A 19,432-nucleotide genomic window follows, 5' to 3' on the forward strand; every position below is an offset into this window, starting at 1 on the left:
GGAAGTTGAGACAAACACAGATTAGGACACATTGTAACTTTGAATTAATAGTTATACAACAAATAAATTAATAATATTGAATTTAGATTTGCTACAGATAAATTGATTATACATTGACATTTTAATTTTTTAGGAATAAACACACAATAAAATAAAAGTTAAATGTATATTCTAATACATCTAAGGGCATCTGTGCAAACTGTGAAACATAGAGTCTGAAGAAGTACAGATAAGCGTCGCCAACACTCAGCGCCATTGTCAAAACAAAACGTAGAGAAGCGTTAAACAAATTCTAATCAGAAGGAAGACAGACCAAAATATGAGAACTTAAGTAAACAGACAGCAAGTAAACCAGAAATAATAATGTAAATAAATAACAAAGAAAGCAAATTTCTATGTGACATTGGTGCATGTAGAATTACATGTAGAGAATAAAACTAAATGGAAATAACTGTCTGCAAGATGAGCATGACGTCATGAATTGTGCTCGGGTTAGTAATAGATAGATAGATAGACAGATAACACATTATTGATTCCTTCAGGAGAGTTCCCTCAGGAAGAAGAAGTAAAAAGTAAACAGTAACTAATAAGGGTATAAATGGAAACAAAATAGAAAAATATTACAAGGAGAATAAAAATAGAACAGTAAAATAAGAGAAACTAGGCATTAACGACCATGAGATAAAAAAGTATTGCACTGTTATTGTTTTGCATTCCCTGTCATCCTAGCCCCCCCAAAGAGGAGTTGTACAGTCTAATGATGTATGAGACAAAGGACTTTTTATAGGCTAAACCAGTAGTTCTCTAAGGAGGGTATGGTGTTTCCGCCCGGACAAAAAAGGGGGGTACTTGAAGGTATGCCAAGGGGTACCTGAGATTTTAAATATTTTAAAATAGCGACAATTCAAAATCCTTTATAAATATAATTATAGAAGAATAATTCTTCAACAAAATAAATATTTAGAATTAAGTTCACGAGCCCAGATGGATCTCTATTGCAATATCCAAAGAAGGTTGATGATTGATTATATGTATAGAAGTCTTTATTATAATTTAATCATTTGTTTAATTTTTAAAACGTTTTAGTTATTCTTATATTTTTTTGTCCAAATAAGTCAAGTAAGACCACAACAAATGAGCAATATGGTGCACTGTTATACAATTTAATAAATCAGAAAATGATGACATTATGCTGTATTTTTTTTTTTATTTTACTGGGAAAAAAGGTTGAAAACCACTGCCCTAAATCATATCTAAAGCTAAAATTATTTTATAAGGCTGATTATTTTGGATTATTGTGGTTGTATTGTGAGAGAAGGAGAGAAAGTGAGAGAGAGAGGAAGAGAGAGCAGGTGAAAAAACAGATTGAGGGTGAAGAGGATGGTTTGAGAAAATATGGGAAAAGGATGTTTATAACCTTACGTTATGTGAATGGTTCTAGGAGAACAGAAAATAGAAACATTGTGTGAAGTGTAAGGAAGAGATGGATACAGGATGTTGTTTGTAAAGGAAAACGAAAGTGAAGAAAAGATGAGAAAGTGACAAATGAAGGTATTCGTAAATGGTATGCTGTTGATTGTGGTTAGCTGCAAGTTTGTTTAATTGTTTGTTTGTTTAGTTGTTTGAGTGAAAGGGGAAGAAATCAATAGGAATAATTACATGCAAAATGGAATAAAACTATGAGTGCGATAGATAATGAATGAATAGATGAAATAAGTTTATTTTGGTCATATAATCAACCATCAACCAATTTGTGTGAGCAGTTTAATAGTATATTAGACATATTAACAATCATACACATTTACACACAGAACAAAAAAAAAAAAAGAATGACCGAAAAAAAATAAAAAAAATAAAAAACATTTTAAAAAAAAAGAATAGGCGGAAGCCAAAGCTTATATTGGCCTATGATATACATTTACTGAACATTAAATTACCTGGAACATCAACGTTAAAAGATGAAAGTAATTGTTAATATATTTTATAATGTTCAAAAAACTTTACTTTTCAAGGGTCTCCAAAACCATAACAAAAAACTACATGTGTTCAGCTCATCATTTAACTCCTAAAACTGAAATACATTTGTGTTTTTTATTTAATTTTACTTGACCTATTTCAAAAATCAATATCCCCCGTAAGTGATAGTTTTCTCCTCATAATGTAAACAAGCTAAGAATACAAACTGGAAGGCTGTTGTTCTTTACTCGGAAACATAATTGCCATTGTTTTAAAATTAAATTATCTGAACATTTAACACATTATGACTTATAAAAATGGATTGGTATGATCATAACAATAATGCTTTGTGTACTATTGAAATGAGCCTTTTAAGTTTAAGTATTGGGTCTATATTTCTTCTATAAACATTTCCCCAAACTTCAAAACAATATTACATATGGAAAAATAAATGAATAATATAACATGTGCAGACATTTCTTATTCAGCATGTGTTTTACTTTATACCGAATAGCAATGGATTTGGATATTTTTCTTTAATATGTTCAATATGCGGCTTCCAACATATTAATGATCAATTACTATTCTCAAGAATGTAGTTCATATACTCTGTCAATTTCCACTTGATTCAACTTTAATTTTTGTTTCACAATTTGACTTTGCACCCTGGACAGGTCGCTACCTCATCACAGGACCAACACAGATAGATAGACAGACAACATTCACACACTAGGGCAAATTTAGTCTTATTAATTTCTACATATTGAGATCTATTACTTAAAATAACTACTTAACCACTGTTGTGAAACACCTTTCTAATTTATGGGAGTATTGGGATAGGATTGAGGAAGATGTCTGCTGTGGTGGTGGTTAGTTTGGAAATCAATTTAATAAAAGTAAGTTTAAGTCAGGTAACTTTGGAGTGCGGTCTGACATTTTAGTTTGGAGTAATTTGTGGTTTTGTTTGGACATTGCAGTGCACCATACCATACGCCCGGGAATCGTTTTTGGTGATTTGGCTCCCGGGATTTTTTGTGGTCTTTGGTGTGACTCGGCCGGGGTTTTGAGCTTGCGACCTGCCGATCTCAGGGCGGACACTCTAACCACTAGGCCACTGAGATGAAGGAGGCAAACCAAATCTCAACAGCTTTCAGTTAGCTATAGATTTTGAGAGTATAATGCGAATAACTATAACTTTACAACTGTTTTCTGTGAATAGTGTTGAATAATAATTACAAATAACAGCCTACATTAGTAATTAGAATAAGAGCCGATATGTAAAGTGTTAAAAAGAGGAGAAGTGTGATTAGGGCTGGCGCTTAGAGCATGGCCTTGTGTGTTTGTTGTGACTAGGTTGGATAACCAGTCGGAGACAGGCAAGGCAAGGCGGGGCAGCTTTGTTTGTGTGGCGTTTTTCCAGGAAAGGGCAGACTCAAAGTGCTTCACAGACAACAAAGTGAAATGAAAGAAAATAACAGCAAAATTAAAATGCAGACAATAAAAATAAAAACAGTGCGGACGTTAAAAGTTAAAAGATTAAAAGATTTAGCTGAAAGATAAGGAGAAACGTGAATAAATACATTCTTTTGTTTTGGAGAATATCACGTACAGCAGGAGGTCAGAGTGCAAGCATGACAGCCTACTGATAGACAAATGATAGTTTAAATTAACTTATAGATAATATTTAAGTGAATTAAAAGGGTACTTAAATACACATGAAGTAGTACGTATAATCTTTGAATTAAGGTTATTGATTAGCAATTAATGGGATAGTTAAGACTGTAATTTTAAAACGTGATATGCAAAATTGAACTAACCGAGAGGATATGAAAACGATGGGTGTACATGTTTTGAGTTCCAAATTCTGGAGGAAAAAACCTCAACAAAACGTAAAACCATACAGACGGACTTGGGTGGTAGCCACGGTTGTGCTAGGTCAAGCGAGGGTGGAAAGGATGTGCAGCCGGGGGACTGCCAATCTGAACAAGACAAGCTCCAAAGTTGTAGCCAGAACATGCTCACAAAAAATACAGGTGTGACAGCAGGACGAACAGCAGGATACAAACAGACCCCTGCTGGACATAAGTGTCAACGGACAATGTTCAACACAATCTTTGAAGCATTCCTTTGTGGTCAACCTGCACACACCTTGTAATGACCTGCTTACGAACTGTGCCCTGACAATTCAATACCGCACAGAAGGAACTTCCTGATGTTGCCTGACAGCACGACATCAGCTGACAACTACTAGGGACGCCTCCCAGGAAGGAGTGGAAGACGGGGACTGCTCCAACTGTCCTAGCACTGGCTGACTGAGGTGCGTCCGTGTGTCCTGCCACCCAAACCGCCAAAGTGTACGATCACCAATTAGACGACTCATAATAGGAGCCTTTTGACTCTTATATATGGTGGGACTCAAGGTATGGCCGCTCATGTGAACTATCCTTACAACAATTAGAATGGTATAAGATGGACAACTAATGACCCACATTGTTCCTTTGCTCTCTGTCCTGCCTACGAAACCAAAAATTTAGGTCGAATGATAAAACAGGGCGTCTCTGCCGCTGATTGAACCGATACGCAAATACCACATTTTCAATTATTTCGGTTGTCTGTTAAAAACATAGCTATTGGTTGCAATTTGGACATTCCTGCTGTAGGCTACAAGGAGCTAGCAGCTACACAACAGCTGAGCTAAAATAACAAATTTAAGCATATCAAAAAATTGTAGTTGCTTATTACATACACAAAGTCGCTTAGAGACAGAAGTCTGTAGAAAGTATTCAGTAACAAACGTGTCCGCATTATTAAACTTTCTACCACAGGAAATATACTGAACAAATACAGCAGTTACTGTCAGACTCTAATCCGGATTACCTTGTCTATCAGAGACATGGTTAAAACCCACAACACCTTTCGTTCTAATTAATGTCCCGGGGGACAAGATTACAGAAAAGACAAATCGAGTGACAAAGGGGGGAGGAATTATGATTTATGAAAGGGAAAACATTAAAAGTAGATCAATTTGAGTATGTTGAAATTAAAATCACATGTTCCTCAGAAATGTATTTCAAGGTAATTGTAGTATACCGACCGACCACAGCTAAAGACATTTTTCTTGATTCATTTTCAGACATCCTCAAACAGCATAGTATGAAAGAAGTAACGTCATGGGGGACGTTAATCTGGACTGGTGAAATAAAACACGTAGAAAGAAACTTAAGGATATTATAAACGGCTTCTACATGATACAAATGATAAGCAGCCCTACTAGAATTACAATTGGATGACAAAAAGCAAAGAGAACATCTGTAAATACACCAATACAAAACCAGAAAGAAGAGTGCTAAAATAAAAATACCATTGGATTCTAATAAAGACATGAGGACTCAGCTCTCATAAGAGCAATTATAACAGGTCTAAATATAGATCGTATGATTTAAAAGTTTGGAGGAACAAAGTTACAATGTTTATGCGGAAGTCTAAGGCTGACTTTCACTTAGAATTAATCAAAGCTGCAAAAGGGAACAATAGAGAGTTATGGAAAACCAGATACAAACTTACGGAAAGAGAGCAAACAAGAAACAACACTATAACATTAAATTACAATGGCGCTACTATCGCAGACAGTCTGGACATAAGTAATAATTTTAATGAACATTTCATCCAGTCTGTACAAACCCTGAATAAAAAGTACCTCAAAATCAGTGCAAATAATTGTCATTTATTCAGGATGGACTAATTTTAGAATTAACAAATGAAACAAAGTTAAACAAAATCTTCACTGCATTATCAGACTCACGATCTAGAGATATATATATATGGGTTGGACACTATCTTCCTAAAAACATATAAGGATTGTATTATTGCTCGTATAACAACAATTGATAAATAAATCAATAACGGAAAACACTTTCCCTACCACGTCGAGAAACTGCTACTATGATTAAATCCATAAAGCAGGAAATAAAGAAGACCAGAACATGTACAGACCAATTAGCCTTCTCCACGTTATAACAAAAGGAATAGAACATTTGAAATTAAAAAGTGGCTTTGGAGCAATCAAGGCTGCTCACACGGTCAATAAGAGGGGCATTATGTTGACACATCAATTTAATGAGTATTATATTTATCCATGAGAGCATTTTTGTTGTAAATTGTGAGGTATGGCTGTTAAAATCTTGGTTGTTGTTATGATGAGTTTGGATTGGGTCAAGTTTGAGCGTGTTGAGGTTTTATTTAATCAATATGATCAATCCTCGTCCTGGGTATGACGTTAAACTACATCCAGGCATAAGATGGGAGGTTGTGTGTGGGGTTAGTGAGTCCCAACTAACGTCTATAAAATGCACACAAAGAACCGTTTGCACCTTCTCTTGTGACTGGCGGGCGGTCAGCGCCATAAAGCTGAGCGGGTTCCTGGGTAATTGGGGCGCGGACAACCAACAGGACAGACTAAGTTCAAAAGCCCAGTAAGGCAATTAGTCTAGGAGAAGGATCTCTGATATAAAATACCCCTTCCAACCCGCACCAAGCCAGCGTGGAAGGTGTAGGCTAATAACCAGCATGAAGAGTACGCCAAGAGAGATCGTTCACTATGGCAGAAACATGCTGAGGCTTTCATCCAGCAGTGGACTGACAACGGCTGCTGCTGATGATGATCAATCCGGTACAAGGATAAAGGAACGTAATGATTTAGATTGACAATTGCAGTGGTTGGCGAAAGCAACCCCAACCTCAAAGGAGGGTGTCAATTCAATAATTAAATGTTTTGTGAATGATCTAATATCCCGACATGGTTTCCCCAAAAAGATTAGGTCAAACAACGGCACCTATTTTAAGAAAACAGGTTAATCTTCTTCAGTCACAAGATCAGCACTTCTCAGGACCAGCAGCTTCCTAGGAAGGTGGAAAGACCATGAGACCAAAATGGTAAGTTTGCAAAATGTAGAATTTGTGTGCCAGTTCCTCTGTGCAGATTTGAGGATGAAAGCAGCCACTCCAGATTCCCTTGCACTCGCTAAGAGGGGCACGGTCAAAGCAAATCCAGGATCAACACCCGATACCTGACTGGAAGGAACCGAGAGGAGAGACAACACCTTGCCAGCGATGACGAGAACAACTAAGGTTGCCAGCCAATGTGTCCACCGGGACTCCAGCAGCTGTGGAAAGAAGTGTTGGGAGTGCCGAAGCGGCGAGGAGGCCTAGAAGCAAGCCGAGGGCCTGGACCAAAGCCCCACGCCCCATACTCTGCCCCCGCCCCCACAGCTCCAACTTTTTCTCAGCTTTTCCCCAAAGCGGCCAGCGCGCACATGCCATTGCACAGTCTGCCCAATGGACTGAACCACACCCCAAGAAGAGACAGAGACAGACTGTTTGAGTGGATCTCTTTCTTCACCAAGGCAGCCAAAAGCCCAACGAGGTGTCAGCAGGCCACCAGCCTGAGGCACCACCGAGCCATCTATACGAGCACTAATCGGACATGGACTCATACGAAATTCAGTTGTGTGTTCAAAATTAATTGGTAATTAACAATATTGGTAACTACATCCATTGCAAATGCCGGGAAAAATATTTTTGCAAATGTCTTACAGTGATAAGTCTATATACATTCATCTATTTATGTTCAATGATGTTCATGATCAAAGTATTTGTTATTCCTTTACTAAATCAAAGGGTAGGCCACTAATTGTGTTCTGTGAGATGGTTTTACTGCAGGCTGGTAACAGCGATCGCTCTGAAGGAGGGTCATAGACGGAATTTTTGCCTCGTATAAAAACATTGAGGTTTTTGCCTCTATCTGTGGTAGAGATTAGTGGTCTACATCAGAAATTGTTTTGGTCCAGGGTCTTAAGACCCTGGAAGGCGGGTATGTAGTAGAATTTCTGAACCTTTGACCTATATTGCATGTCTAATAAGAATGTACGCTCATTTAATTTCTCTTCTATTCTGTGCCAGTGGGACAAAAGTGAATATTAAGTCGTGCCAACCTGTCTACAGAATGTGTTGACTGTCTAAAGGATTCGAGTTGTTATGGAACAGATAGGGATAACCAAAAGACATTGACGCATTAGATAACAAACAATGACGCACAAGAGACATATAAAAAATGGCAGAAGACCGGAACTCGACAGTGATTTTGGCTTGTGTGTGTCTTGTTTACTCCGGAGTAACATGTGGTCTGTCTGCACGGCCAACTTAATTCAACCTGCACTTCTGATAATGGGTAAATAAATTTGTTGTACTAAACTACTTTTGTTGCCTGTTTAAGCTTCGGACAATCCACTACAACGTCACGCGCATACGTCATCATACATAGACATTTTCAACCGGAAGTTTCGCCGGAAATTTAAAATTGCACTTTATAAGTTAACCCGGCCGTATTGGCATGTGTTGCAATGTTAAGATTTCATCATTGATATATAAACTATCAGACTGCGTGGTCGGTAGTAGTGGCTTTCAGTAGGCCTTTAAATGATGGAATGGATTAAGTAAAGAAGTTAAACATTTTTCCGCACTATAAGGCGCACCTAAAAACCTCCAATTTTCTCAAAAACTGACAGCGCGCCTTATAATCCGGTGCGCCTTATATATGGACCGATATTGAGCCACAACAGGTCTCGCAACTACGGGATGCATAACGTAACCCCAGCCTCTACTGTCAGAAAAAATGTATTTAAATTATCAAAAAAATTTCCGTTCTGAGTTTCCAATGAACAGACAAGAAGCTGTCTTTGTTGCACCAAGCCAAACGCTTGGAAGATTCCGCTGTGTACGGTGGAATGAAACGGGAGGGGTCATCCATTGTCCTCGAAAACCTGCCCAAGCTGAATCCAGGACGAACCCAAGCCCAAGGGATCTTCTTCTTTTGTCTTCAATGTGACCAAAAACAATGACTGTTTACATACTCCCCATTCCTGTTGAGACTGGTGTTGTTGCGTAAACATCGAATATCTAAATAAAAGAGGAGACGAAAACCTTTTTCGCCAGAGCGTGGTGCAGGACTGTACAGAGAGTACAGTGGCCATGTCTCTCCTCAGATCTAAGTCCAAATTGAATTCTGTCTCTGTTTGATTCCTTGCCTTTTGTCTTGTTTAATAGATGTCATCAGTGTTTGAACCTGACATTTACTGTAGCGTCTATTCTGTGCGCTTTATAATGCGGTGCACCTTATATATGAACAAAGTTTTAAAATAGGCCATTCGTTGAAGGTGCGCCTTATAATCTGGTGCGCCTTATAGTGCGGACAATGCGGTACTGATATGATGCAGTTTAAGAGGTTGTTCAAATGAATAGTGCTTACAAAGTACAAAAAAGATAGAATTATGAGAAATACTTTCAACCTTATTGAAAATAAGATATTCTTCATCTCAGTACGTTAATAATGACTGACTTAATTAATTACATATTACAAAACTGTTGTATTACTCATTCACCGATGTCATTTTACTATAAAAAGGTCAGTAAATGAATGTATATATTTGTAAACGCTCTGAAGTGGGAAAAGGGTAGGATTAAATAGGCTTTGCTTCTTCCTACTCCTTTTCGGACATGATGCAAAGTGAAATGATATGAAATTGTGTGATGTAATAGCTGTGAGTGTGTTCATGCTCGAAATAAACTAAAAGAAAGAAAAAAAGAACGTTTCATGTAAGTCAGGCCTAAAAAATGTGTCTGGGGGGCCGGTATATCTATTTTTAGGAACACTAATACAAAACCTCACAATAATGTCCGATTGAATGCTAAAAACGTTATGACAGACCGCCGAAAATTTTTTTTTTTTTACGGAATGAGACACCCAGAATGTACAAAATGCGGGATTTACAATATTAACTATGAACGATAAAACACTGAATATTGACAACATATGAACGTCACACCCCCTCTCCATCGACACATTTTACAATCAAGCGAAACGCAACAAAAATGCAACATGCACAGCGAAATATGAACGTAAACAAAAATAAAAAATCTCCTTCCGCGTCTGTCCCTGACACCCGCATTTCAGGCTCTGGAAACACTCTGTGGAAACGCTCCCCACCCACACGGCTTGGTGCCTCGTCTGAGCTGCTGTGTAACTAATTATATTATCATAGTAACTAATTAGATTACCATAGTAACTACCGTATTTCCTTGAATAGCCGCAGGGGCGCTAATTAATTTAAAACCTCCTGTCACTCCGGCGCTTACCAGAAGCCTGCGGGATGGCCAAGCATGCGCTAATTATTTTAAAACCTCTTCTCACTCCGGCGCTTACCTTATCATGAAAAGCACATTTAATTAAAAAAATGTTATTATTGTCTTACCTCTAGGTATAAATGAGTCCATGCCAGCTCATTTTGAAGAAAAGCATCGATATAGAAGTCTTCCTTATCTTTCTTCAGTTTTAAAAGTCTCTCTGTCTCGATGGAGATCTTCCTTTTAAGTATTACCTCCTGCTTAGATTGAAAGTCCAGTTTAGAAAACTGTTTTATTTTAGATATGTAATCCTCCACGTTAAAAGCCCAAGCAAACAATGGCTGCGCACTCTTGCTGCCGGTTGTCTTCTTCTGCAGTACCAGCAGTCGCAAGAAGGATCATTAGCGCCATTTACCACCAGGAAGCGGGAGTCATTTAATGACTCATATTTCACCCGGCGGAAGTGCCAAGCATGCGCTAATTATTTTGCGAAACGAGTTTGACCCGGCTGTAATTCGAGGCATGCGAATACCATATTCCCGGCGCCAATTCAAGGAAATACGGTAATTAGATTACCATAGTAACTAGTATATCATGCAAAAGCGCAGATTGCAACCATTGAAATACTTTGCATAGTTCAAGACTTACGGTCATTTAAAAACATGACTGCACATCATAATGGCAGCTACAGTTTTGATCTTAAAGATCTAAAAAAAATTATTTGGAATGTCCGGCGGGCCAGATTGAAAAGCTTAACGGTCCGAAAGCGGTCCACGGGCCATAGTTTGCCCAGGTCCGATGTAAGTAAATACTGTATGTAATGTAGTAACAGGCACATTTATAATAACATGTGATATTTACGTATTTTACTCAGTTGAAGTGTACAGTCGCATATTCATTTCACATCACAACGTTCGCGTTCCCCTTTAAAAGCAAGTATTAAGCAGTATTACTAAGTGCTCAACACGATATACCAACTACGAGCATAACAAAACAATCACTTACTGAACAAAGTCTGCTCTCACTTGAATAGCCGACTGATGGGATGTTTATATCTTTCTTTCTTTTTTCTTTACCAATGATGGCACACACACGAGGTGTGGCGAAATTATTCTCTGCATTTGACCCATCACCCTTGTTCACCCCCTGGGAGGTGAGGGGAGCAGTGAGCAGCAGCGGTGGCCGCGCCCGGGAATCATTTTTGGTGATTTAACCCCCAATTCCAACCCTTGATGCTGAGTGCCAAGCAGGGAGGTAATGGGTCCCATTTTTATAGTCTTTGGTAGGACTCGGCCGGGGTTTGAACTTACGACCTACCGATCTCAGGGCGGACACTCTAACCACTAGGCTTCCCGTTTAGATCGAAAATGTATTATAATCCTCCAAAGAGTTAAGAAAAGTGCCATTTCCTGGTCTAAGTTAAATGTCAAAGTTGACCATTTTATATAATAAAATCCCCCTGACGAGCAGGGAAACCTGCGAAACAGGCTTGTAGGGATGATATAGCCTCTGTGTTTTTTTTTTACCTAACATATATATATTGCCAAAAGTATTTGGCCACCTGCCTTTACTCACATATGAACTTGAAGTGCCATCCCATGGAATTGTCCAAAATGTTTTGGTATCCTGGAGCATTCAAAGTTCCTTTCACTGGAACTAAGGGGCCAAAGCCCAACTCCTGGAAAAACAACCCCACACCATAATTCCTCCTCCACCAAATTTCACACTCGGCACAATGCAGTCCGAATTGTGGCGTTCTCCTGGCAACCTCCAAACCCAGACTGGTCCATCAGATTGCCAGATGGAAAAGCGTGACTCATCAGTCCAGAGAAGGCGTCTCCACTGCTCTAGAGTCCAGTGGCGACGTGCTTCCCACGCTTTGCATTGGACTTGGTGATGTATGGCTTAGATGCAGCTGCACGGCCATGGAAACCCATTCCGTGAAGCTCTCTGCGTACTGCGCGTGGGCTAATTGGAAGGTCACATGAAGTTTGGAGCTCTGTAGCAACTGACTGTGCAGAAAGTCTTTGCACGATGCGCTTCAGCATCCGCTGACCCCTCTCTGTCAGTTTACGTGGCCTACCACTTGGTGGCTGACTTGCTGTTGTTCCCAAACTCTTCACTTTTCTTACAATAAAGTTGACTTTGTAGTATTTAGGAGCGAGGAAATTTCACGATTGGATTTGTTGCACAGGTGGCATCCCATGACAGTTCCACGCTGGAAATCACTGAGAGCGGCCCATTCTTTCACAAATGTTTGTAGAAACAGTCTCCATGCCTAAGTGCTGGATTTTATACACCAAGTGATTAGGACACCTGATTCTCATCATTTGGATGGGTGGCCAAATACTTTTGGCAATATAGTGTATATATACCAGGGGTCAGCAACCCGCGGCTCTAGAGCCGCATGCGGCTCTTTAGCGCCGCCCTAGTGGCTCTCTGGAGCTTTTTCAAAAATGTATGAAAAATGGAAAAAGACGACGGAAAAAAATATATTTTTGGTTTTAATATGGTTTCTGTAGGAGGACAAACATGACACAAACCTCCCTAATTGTTATAAATCACACTGTTTATATTAAACATGCTTCACTGATTCGAGTATTTGGCGAGCGCCGTTTTGTCCTACTAATTTTGGCGGTCCTTGAACTCACCTAGTTTGTTTACATGCATAACTTTCTCCGACTTTCTAGGACGTGTTTTATGCCACTTCTTTTTCTGTCTCATTTTGTCCACCAGACTTTTAACGTTGTGCGTGAATGCACAAAGGTGAGTTTTGTTGATGTTATTGACTTGTGTGGAGTGCTAATCAGACATATTTGGTCACTGCATGACTGCAAGCTAATCGATGCTAACATGCTATTTAGGCTAGCTATATGTACATATTGCATCATTAAGGTAAGACCCGCGGTGGCGGGGTCTGTGTTTACATCAGTGATGCATGGTGTAAGGACACTGTTGTTACACAGAAGCACTGCTCAGCCCTGGTGGAGTTCATGTTTTTAAAGTGTCGGCCTTTCCACCTACCGAGGGAGTTTACAGCCATTCTACTAGCTGCTGTTTATATTCCCCCCTGCTCTAACAACAAGGACAGAGACAGGGCACTATCTGAACTGAACTGTGCCATCACCGAACACCAGACAGCCCATCCAGACGGCTTCCTCATCGTGGCTGGTGATTTCAACCAGGCTAACCTCAAGTCAGTGTGTCCACAGCTACATCAACACATTGACTTTCCTACAAGAGGTAATAACACACTGGACATGGTCTTCACCACTCAGAGAGGAGCTTACAAGGCGTCACCCCTCCCCCACCTGGGTGCTTCTGACCACCTCACTGTCATGCTAATGCCAGCATACAGGCCGAGGGCTAAAGTCACCAGACCAGTTCAGAAGCAAGTGAGGGTGTGGCCAGTGGATGCCTCCTCTGCTCTGCAGGACTGTTTTGACACCACAGACTGGGACATTTTCAAGCAGGCAGCCACCTACAACCACCACATCGACATACAGGAATATACAGAGACTGTCACTGCATACATCACTAAATGCATCGATGATGTCACAGAGACCAGGACCATCACGGTACGGGAAAATCAGAAACCATGGCTGACGGGGGAAGTCCATAGGTTGCTGAGAGCCCGGAACGCTGCCTTCAGAGCAGGAGATGAGGCTGGCCTGAGAACAGCCAGGGCCAACCTGAACCGTGGCATCAGAGATGCTAAGAGGCAGTACGGCAGCAGGATAGCCCACCGCTTCAGTGACAGCAGAGACACCAGGAGCCTGTGGCGGGGGATCCAGACCATCACGGACTATAAACCCCGACCACAGACCTGTGACAGTGACACCGCTCTGCTGAACAGCCTGAACGAGTTCTTTGGACGCTTTGAGGCACAAAACAGCACGCCTGCACGGAAGACTCCACGCCCTCCGGATGACCAGGTGCTGTCCCTGTCTTCGGCCAGCGTGAGGCGTTCCCTCTCCAGAGTCAACGCACGCAAAGCTGGAGGCCCGGACAACATACCTGGTCGTGTGTTGAGAGACTGTGCAGCGGAGCTCACAGATGTCTTCACGGACATCTTCAACACCTCCCTGAGCCAAGCTGCTGTTCCCACGTGCCTCAAAGCCACCACCATCATCCCGGTTCCCAAGAAGGCTTCCCCATCCAGCTACAACGATTACCGTCCCGTTGCACTGACGCCCATCATCACGAAGTGCTTCGAACGGCTAGTCTTGCAGCACATCAAGTCCATCCTCCCCCCCACCCTGGACCCCTACCAGTTTGCATATCGGGCCAACAGATCGACCGATGATGCAATCTCCACAGCCCTCCACTCAGCTCTCACCCACCTGGACACTAAAGACTCCTACGCCAGGATGCTGTTCATAGACTTCAGTTCAGCATTTAACACCATCATCCCACAGCAGCTGATTCACAAACTGGACCGGCTGGGGCTGAACACGTCGCTGTGCAACTGGCTGCTGGACTTCCTGACTGGGAGACCACAGGCAGTCCGGGTCGGCAGGTACACATCCAGCACCATCATCATGAACACAGGGGCCCCTCAAGGATGTGTGCTGAGCCCCCTTCTCTTCACCCTGCTGACCCACGACTGCACGCCGAAGCACAGCACCAACCTCTTCGTCAAGTTTGCGGACGACACAACTGTGGTAGGTCTCATCCACAATAACGATGAGACCGGCTACAGAGACGAGGTGAGATTGTTGTCACCGCACCACATGGTGCGGTGACAACAATCTCTCTCTCAATGTAGAGAAAACAAAGGAGATTGTTGTGGACTTCAGGAGAGCGCACACCCAGCACCCTCCTCTGACCATCAACGGTGCGGTGGTGGAGAGAGTGAGCAGCACCAAATTCCTGGGTGTGCACATCACAGATGACCTCTCCTGGAAAACCAACACTGCATCACTGGCCAAGAGGGCTCAACAGCGCCTCTACTTCCTCCGCAAACTGCGAAGAGCAAAAGCCTCAGCCTCCATCATGCACTCCTTCTACCGGGGCGTCATCGAGAGCATCCTGACCAGCTGCATAACTGTGTGGTACGGAGGCTGCACGGCGTCCTGCCGCAGGACGCTGCAGCGCACAGTTAGGGCAGCTGAGAAGATCGTCGGTGCCCCCCTCCCCTCCCTCCAGGACATTTACAACACACGCCTGTCACGCAAAGCACTCCGCGTGGCAGGCGACATCACACACCCCTCACACGGCTTCTTCAGACTGCTGCCATCCGGCAGACGACTGAGAAGCCTCCGAGCTCGAAGCTGTAGGCTGAGAGACAGCTTCATCCATCAGGCTGTCAGGAAGCTGAACTCTCTCCCGGCCCCCCCCCCCCCCTTCTCACTCTGCCCTGCAATCTGAACTGAACTGTGAACTGAGACACTACACCCCACCCCCCCCCCCCCACTCACCCACACACACACACACACACACACACACACACACACACACACACACACACACACACACACACACACACACACACACACACACACACCATCTATCACTTAGCCACTTTACTCCGGACTCAAAATGCTGCTAACTGTTTTAACTGTTTACACTGTTTACATTGCACTTTGCACTCCCATCTGAATACTTGAATACTTACGTTGCAATACTGTATATACAATAGATAGATATTATAGATATTCTGGTAATATCTTCTTCCCCTGTATATTTTCCCCCCCCTCATGCGACTGTTTAAATTGTTGTCTTTTTTATTCTTCTTTTACACTTTATATTTATAGACACCGTGGATGTGAGAGGAACGTAATTTCGTCCACCTGTATGTCCTGTACAAACAGTTGTTTGACAATAAAGCTGACTTTGACTTTGACTTTTGATTATGCCTCATCTGTAGGTATGTTTGAGGTCATTTAGTTTCCTTTAAGTCCTCTTAATTCAATTTATATCTCATGACACACTATCTGTATGTAATATGGCATTTAATTTTTTGCGGCTCCAGACAGATTTGTTTTTTGTGATTTTGGTCCAATATGGCTCTTTTAACATTTTGGGTTGCCGACCCCTGATATATACAAATAGCGTAGCATCTTAAATGCACCTGCCCGATAGTGTGGCCTTCAAATAAATACAAATATGTAGGCCAACTTACACGTGTCCGGTCTCGTGGGCAACCACAAAGGCCGAGGAGAAGCCGTCTTCGTGGTTGAGGGTGCAGCTCCGGACAGGATGGCACATTCCAGTGACAGGGGCGTAACCTGGAGGACATGGCAAAACGTGTTGGAACATGAGACATAAACAAACTGCAGGTGATTCTCCAATAAAAACAGTTGTTAAATATATATATATATATATATATATATATATATATATATATATATATATATATATATATATATATATATATATATATATATATATATATATATATATATATATATATATATATATATATATATATATATATATATATATATATATATATATATTTCAGGAAAGTGCTAGAGTTTGAACAGTGGGAATGTAACTCGTCTGATCCAACCCCTTGGCTCGAACCTGGGTGCGCCCAATGAGAGTGCGAGAACTGCAGTCATCCAGCTAAAACACGAACTCATCGCTAGCACAAACGCTAATGAAAAATTAAAAAAATGTCGATTCTTGTTTTCGGTGCTCAGTCCAAGAATTTAGCAAAGCAGCAAAATATGTATCTCCATAAACAATGTGTAAAATCTTCCATTGCTGCAAATAAACTCCATTTCTTGCAAGTATTAATATCATTGGAGCACTGGAGAACGAGGCTAAACATGTTACACACAGAGGGGGAGGGCGTGGCGCAGCTGGGTGGGTTCCTGGTTCGATCCCCAGCTTCTACGTACCTAAAGTTAAAGTTAAAGTACCAATGATTGTCTCACACACACACTAGGTGTGGCGAAATTATTCTCTGCATTTGACCCATCACCCTTGGTCACCCCCTGGGAGGTGAGGGGAGCAGTGGGCAGCAGCGGCGGCCGCGCCCGGGAATCATTTTTGGTGATTTAACCCCCAATTCCAACCCTTGATGCTGAGTGCCAAGCAGGGAGGTAATGGGTCCCATTTTTATAGTCTTTGGTATGACTCACAACCTACCGATCTCAGGGCGGAATCTCTAACCCAGGGGTGTCCAAAGTGCGGCCCGCGGGTCATTTTTTAACGGCTCCACGGCACAATTTAAAAATACGATTGAAAAAAATAAAAAAACATTAAAAGTGGTATTTAAAGAGCAAACAGGTGAAATGTAACAAGAAAATGTAGCAATGTTTACTCTCATCACACAGAGCTGCCATGTAGGCTGTTTCTTTCTTTAAAAAAAAAATAATGAATCAAAATCAATGTCATTATGAATTATTGACCTATTCAAGGCTCCAATAACGTCACATTAAATATTTTGAGATATTTTTTTGGGGAAAATGTTGCATATTTTGTGTTTGCCATGTAAAAAAACGAGCTGTTTTTTTCAAAGAAGGGCCTAAAACGAACAAACAAAAAACATAAACAACAATAAAACGTATAATTGACAGATAGATCTGAAGTTGATCTCGACATTATTGTGTTAAAAGTAAACAGTCAAAAAAAAAAAAATTATAATTTATTTTTTAACACTTTAATGAGTAGGACCCTTTTGGATCCCCTACAATTTTAGTGTGATTAGTTTTTAAGTGTCATTGCTCAAAAAATAATAATGAATGAAAATCGAATGGTGTTATGAGTTATTGACCTTTTTAAGGCTCTATTTATTATATAATCTCAAATATCCCACTTAAAAATTTCATTAGGTGAAAATATTGCATATTTTGTGTTTTTTTCATTAAAAAAAAGGGTTTTCTTTGACAAAAAGAGCATACAATTTAAATCTTTAAAAAAAATGTTATATTGACAGATAGACCTAATGTTGATCTAGAGATTTAAAAACTTGAATAATAACACAAAACCCTTTGGGGTCCCCGGGATCAAGCCTGAGTAGAGGCCTAAATGTATATTTTTTATACATACATTGTATTGGTTTTGAAAATAAAACATATCAAAAGTCCCTATTATAGGGACTTTTTAAATCCGATGCTGGAATTTTAATTTCCCTAAGGGAACTCTCCTGAAGGAATCAATAAAGTACTATCTATCTATCTATCTATCTATCTATCTATCTATCTATCTATCTATCTATCTATCTATCTATCTATCTATCTATCTATCTATCTATCTATCTATCTATCTATCTATCTATCTATATATCTATTTATATCGGAATCGGTAATCAAGAGTTGGCCCAATCACATAATATCTACAGCTTTTCACACACACAAGTTAATGCAAGTCTTACTTGGTCAACAGCCATACAGGTCACACTGAGGGTAGCCGTATAAACAACTTTAACACTGTTACAAATATGCGCCACACTGTGAACCCACACCAAACAAGAATGACAAACACATTTCGGGAGAACATCCGCACCGTAACACAACATAAACACAACAGAACAAACACCCAGAACCCCTTGCAGCACTAACTCTTCCGGGACGCTACAATATACACCCCACCTCAACCCCGCCCACCTCATCCTCCTCATGCTCTCTCAGGGAGAGCATGTCCCAAATTCCAAGCTGCTGTTTTGAGGCATGTTGAAAAAAATAATGCACTTTGTGACTTCAATAATAAATATGGCAGTGCCATGTTGGCATTTTTTTTTCCATAACTTGAGTTGATTTATTTTGGAAAACCTTGTTACATTGTTTAATGCATCCAGCGGGGCATCACAACAAAATGAGGCAAAATAATGTGTTAATTCCACGACTGTATATATCGGTATCGGTTGATATCATGATATCATGTATTGCATGATAACAGTGCAATACTTTTTCATAACATGGTCACTACTGCCTAGTTTCTCTTGTTATATTCTTATGTTACTGTTATATTTTTATTCTCATTGTTGCTTTTTATTTGTATTGTTATTGTAATATTTTTTTTATTTTGTTTCCATTGATACCCACATTATTTACTTTTTACTTGTTAAATTCGATCTCAATTCTGTACACTGCTGCTGGAATTTTAATTTTCCTGAGGGAACTCTCCTGAAGGAATCAATAAAGTACTATCTATCTATCTATCTATCTATCTATCTATCTATCTATCTATCTATCTATCTATCTATCTATCTATCTATCTATCTATCTATCTATCTATCTATCTATCTATCTATCTATATCGGAATCGGTAATTAAGAGTTGGACAATATCGGAATATCGGCAAAAAAGCCATTATCGGACATCTCTACATATCACCCATTTAAAGG

At 40.4% G+C, this 19,432-nt stretch overlaps 1 protein-coding gene across 1 annotated transcript in view; it reads right to left on the minus strand.

The window, feature by feature from the left end:
* adamts3 (ADAM metallopeptidase with thrombospondin type 1 motif, 3) overlaps nucleotides 1-19,432 on the minus strand; it is a 452,399-nt gene that overhangs the window by 153,590 nt on the left and 279,377 nt on the right. Inside the window, exon 6 of the mRNA XM_062024353.1 lies at nucleotides 16,259-16,364. Coding sequence (XP_061880337.1) covers nucleotides 16,259-16,364 — 106 coding nt within the window. The remainder of the gene's footprint in view (nucleotides 1-16,258; nucleotides 16,365-19,432) is intronic.

Source organism: Entelurus aequoreus, linkage group LG17, assembly GCF_033978785.1.
Source record: "Entelurus aequoreus isolate RoL-2023_Sb linkage group LG17, RoL_Eaeq_v1.1, whole genome shotgun sequence".
Classification (NCBI taxonomy): Eukaryota; Metazoa; Chordata; class Actinopteri; order Syngnathiformes; family Syngnathidae; genus Entelurus; species Entelurus aequoreus.